The sequence below is a fragment of the Opisthocomus hoazin genome, chromosome 26, assembly GCF_030867145.1.
Source record: "Opisthocomus hoazin isolate bOpiHoa1 chromosome 26, bOpiHoa1.hap1, whole genome shotgun sequence".
NCBI lineage: Eukaryota > Metazoa > Chordata > Aves > Opisthocomiformes > Opisthocomidae > Opisthocomus > Opisthocomus hoazin.
Window position 1 is genome coordinate 7,994,371 of NC_134439.1, and position 2,932 is coordinate 7,997,302.

Sequence of the window (2,932 nt, forward strand, 5' to 3'; positions counted from 1 at the left end):
AGCGGTGCCTAGTTCCTGACAACTTTGCCACAAACAAGCCCACAGGAATGACCCAGGTGCACATCACCTGCCACCACGGGGTGCCACCAGCACTTGAGCTGAGTCTTCTGCCTGCGATGATGTCTTTCTGCCCCAGAAAGCCAAGGGACTCTCATTCTGGAAATTACAGAAGCCTTCCTATGGGGAAGCACGTGGCATCACCAGGAAATGAAAAGGCAGCAGCACAGGAAACCAGGACACAGCCCATGCCATTAGCTGAGACGCTTTGCGTTTGACGTGAACTTGTCAGAAAATTATTACTTCCCCAAAGGCTGCCTCTGGGCCTGAGGCAGTGCAGGACTACTATAAAAGGCAGCCCAACTCTCAGCTCTCTCGTCCGCTTCTCTCGCCTCCTTCTCATAGGGAATCAGGTGAGTGTGAAGCCTCTTCTCCTCCTGCTCCAAGATCAGGTCTTTCACCAATGTCTGTCTCAGCTGACAGGGGCTGTCCCAGCCCTGGGCCGGGAGCTGTGTCTCATGGTAGAGGGAAGGGCAGAGAACGTCTTCCACTGGGAGAGCCTGGCACTTAGCTGCAGTGACTCTTCAGCTTTCAGCTGGACAGCCTGTGCTGGGCAAGTAGGGGCCTTGGCTTCCTCATGGTTGGTTGCAGTGCTGCTGCTCATGTGTCCCTGTTTTCTGCTTCCCCATGCTTCTCTCGCAGGTGCCCCTCCAGCCCAGTGACATGTCCTGCTGCAACCCGTGCCTGCCATGCCAGCCCTGCGGCCCAACCCCGCTGGCCAACAGCTGCAATGAGCCCTGTTTCAGGCAGTGCCAGAGCTCCACCGTCGTCATCGAGCCCTCCCCCGTGGTGGTGACCCTGCCCGGACCCATCCTCAGCTCCTTCCCGCAGAACACCGTTGTGGGATCCTCCACCTCCGCCGCTGTTGGCAGCATCCTCAGCTCTCAGGGAGTGCCCATCTCCTCCGGAGGCTTTGACCTCTCCTGCATTACCAGCCGCTACTGTGGCAGCAGATGTCAGCCCTGCTAAACCTGCAGGCGACGACCCCGGGCACGAACCTCCAAGACCTCAGAACATGGTGCTTGACAGAAGATAGAGCTTTGGGGCATTGCATTTAGAGCTTTGGGCCATTCTTCTGCTTCTGCTTCTCCTTCTACTCTCCTCTCTCTCTCCTTCCTATGCTGTCGCTGTCTCCTAGCGCCAACCTGGTAGGGACGTGTTCGCCCCCCCCCTCTGCAGGGCAAGCAGACGGAACCCCTGCAGAAGCTCCAGCACATCTCAGTGCCTGCCCCTGGCGCTCCCTGTGAGCCACCTTCTCTTGCTTTTCAGACTCATTAAAATTGTGCTGCATCGAAATCCGGGCCTCCAAGTCCTCCTTTCTTCTGAGGCAAGTCTTCTAGTCTGCTCAGGAAAGAAGGTGGCTTTTTGGAGAGGGTTAGGGTGGGCACAAAAGAAGACCCTTCCTCAGTCCCAGAGGAAAGGACTCAGTGCACTGGGCTGCCTGCTGCGCCCTGTCCCTTGAAGCTGAGGAAGACATGCCTGGCTACTCCACAGGCATCGGGCAACAGTCAGCCTTGCTGCATGTGTTTTCAGATGGGCCTGGAGCACAAGGCCCTGGAGAACGTTCTGTCAACAGAGAGCCCGTAAAACTGCTGTCCTTGAGGGAGGAGCCCATGGCGGCAGGAGGCCAAGGGATGAGGTCAGCAGCCCCTCTGTCTCTTGGGGAAGGGACGTCCTCTAGGCCTGGATGGAGCTGTGCTGGGGGAGGAGGCTCAAGTGCAGAATGGCTCCAAAGGGTGGCAGCAGTGTGCATCTAGAGGCAATAACACCTGGTGACAGCCCACAACCTCATCCCCCCTTGCCTTCCTTTCCATTGCCTCATCTCGGGTCCACAGCCAGCACGCACAAGCACAGGCACATGAGATAGGTACCTCATACGGTCCTGGAGCACCTGGCAGGGCCCAGCTGCTGTCCAGATTGGCAGGGCTGAGGCAATTCACCAGTTAGTACTGGTATCGGCCACACAAATGGACTCACCACTCCCTGTGAATCCAACAGCCCCATGGGCACTGCAGCTCCAGGACAGCACCCAGCGCCCAGAGACCCATGGCTGCTCTCTAGTCCTTGGTCTCCTCCAAGCCTGGGGCAGCTTGCCTCGGTTTCTGAGGCGGCACCACTGCCAGGCTCCAGCTCTGATCCAGAAAGGTTCTGTGCAAGTGCAGTTACCCCCTTTGCAACATTAGCAATAGTCTACCATAGAAAGAACAGAGATTCTGACAGACGACTGGATATTTTTGAGGAAAAATTCTCGTCCCCTCACCCAGCAAGCGGTTCCCGAGGACTACTGCAAGCATGGCCCTGATCACAAGCACATCTCCTGCTTGGTTCGCACCCTTTTCAGTGCTGCACAGCTGAAGATGCAATCTGGGGTATGTGGAAAGGCCTTTAGCCTATGCGGAGATTGGCACGTGCCTTAGGAGCTGTAAGAAGCTCGTCCTAGGAGCGAGGATGCTGGCTTCTCAAGTAGGAATGCTCAGGCTGTATGGGATGTGGATTATTGCCAAAGACTGATGGACATTTTGAAGAACCCTCCGCTCAGTGATAGCCAGCAAGCAAGGGGAAGACGACTGTGCCAGTCAGCAGGCAACGCCAATGGTCTTCCTGGTGGCAAGGAAAGTCTGCCTCATTTTTGGCACACCGGTGGTGGGGTAGCAAATCGCCACAAAGGAAGCCTGACGAGGAAGAAATGCGGTAAGGTCTGGAGGTGCTTATTGCTCCATGCAGTGATAATGAGGTGGTGGTTCCCCATCAGGGTTAGAAGATACATGGAGAAGATAATGGCACCTGGGGCCACGTGCCCACCCAGGGAGGTCAGGAAGCCCAGCAGAAGGAGATCAGTTACAGGTGTCCTGCTCTCCTTTGCCATGGCTCTAAA

At 56.4% G+C, this 2,932-nt stretch overlaps 1 protein-coding gene across 1 annotated transcript; it reads left to right on the forward strand.

Moving 5' to 3' along the window:
* The first annotated feature begins 720 nt into the window (after positions 1-720).
* LOC142364397 (feather keratin Cos1-1/Cos1-3/Cos2-1) lies at positions 721-1,026 on the forward strand. Its single transcript, XM_075443876.1, has one exon. The coding sequence runs from the start codon at positions 721-723 to the stop codon at positions 1,024-1,026; it is 306 nt and encodes a 101-aa protein (XP_075299991.1).
* The last annotated feature ends 1,906 nt before the right edge of the window (positions 1,027-2,932 follow it).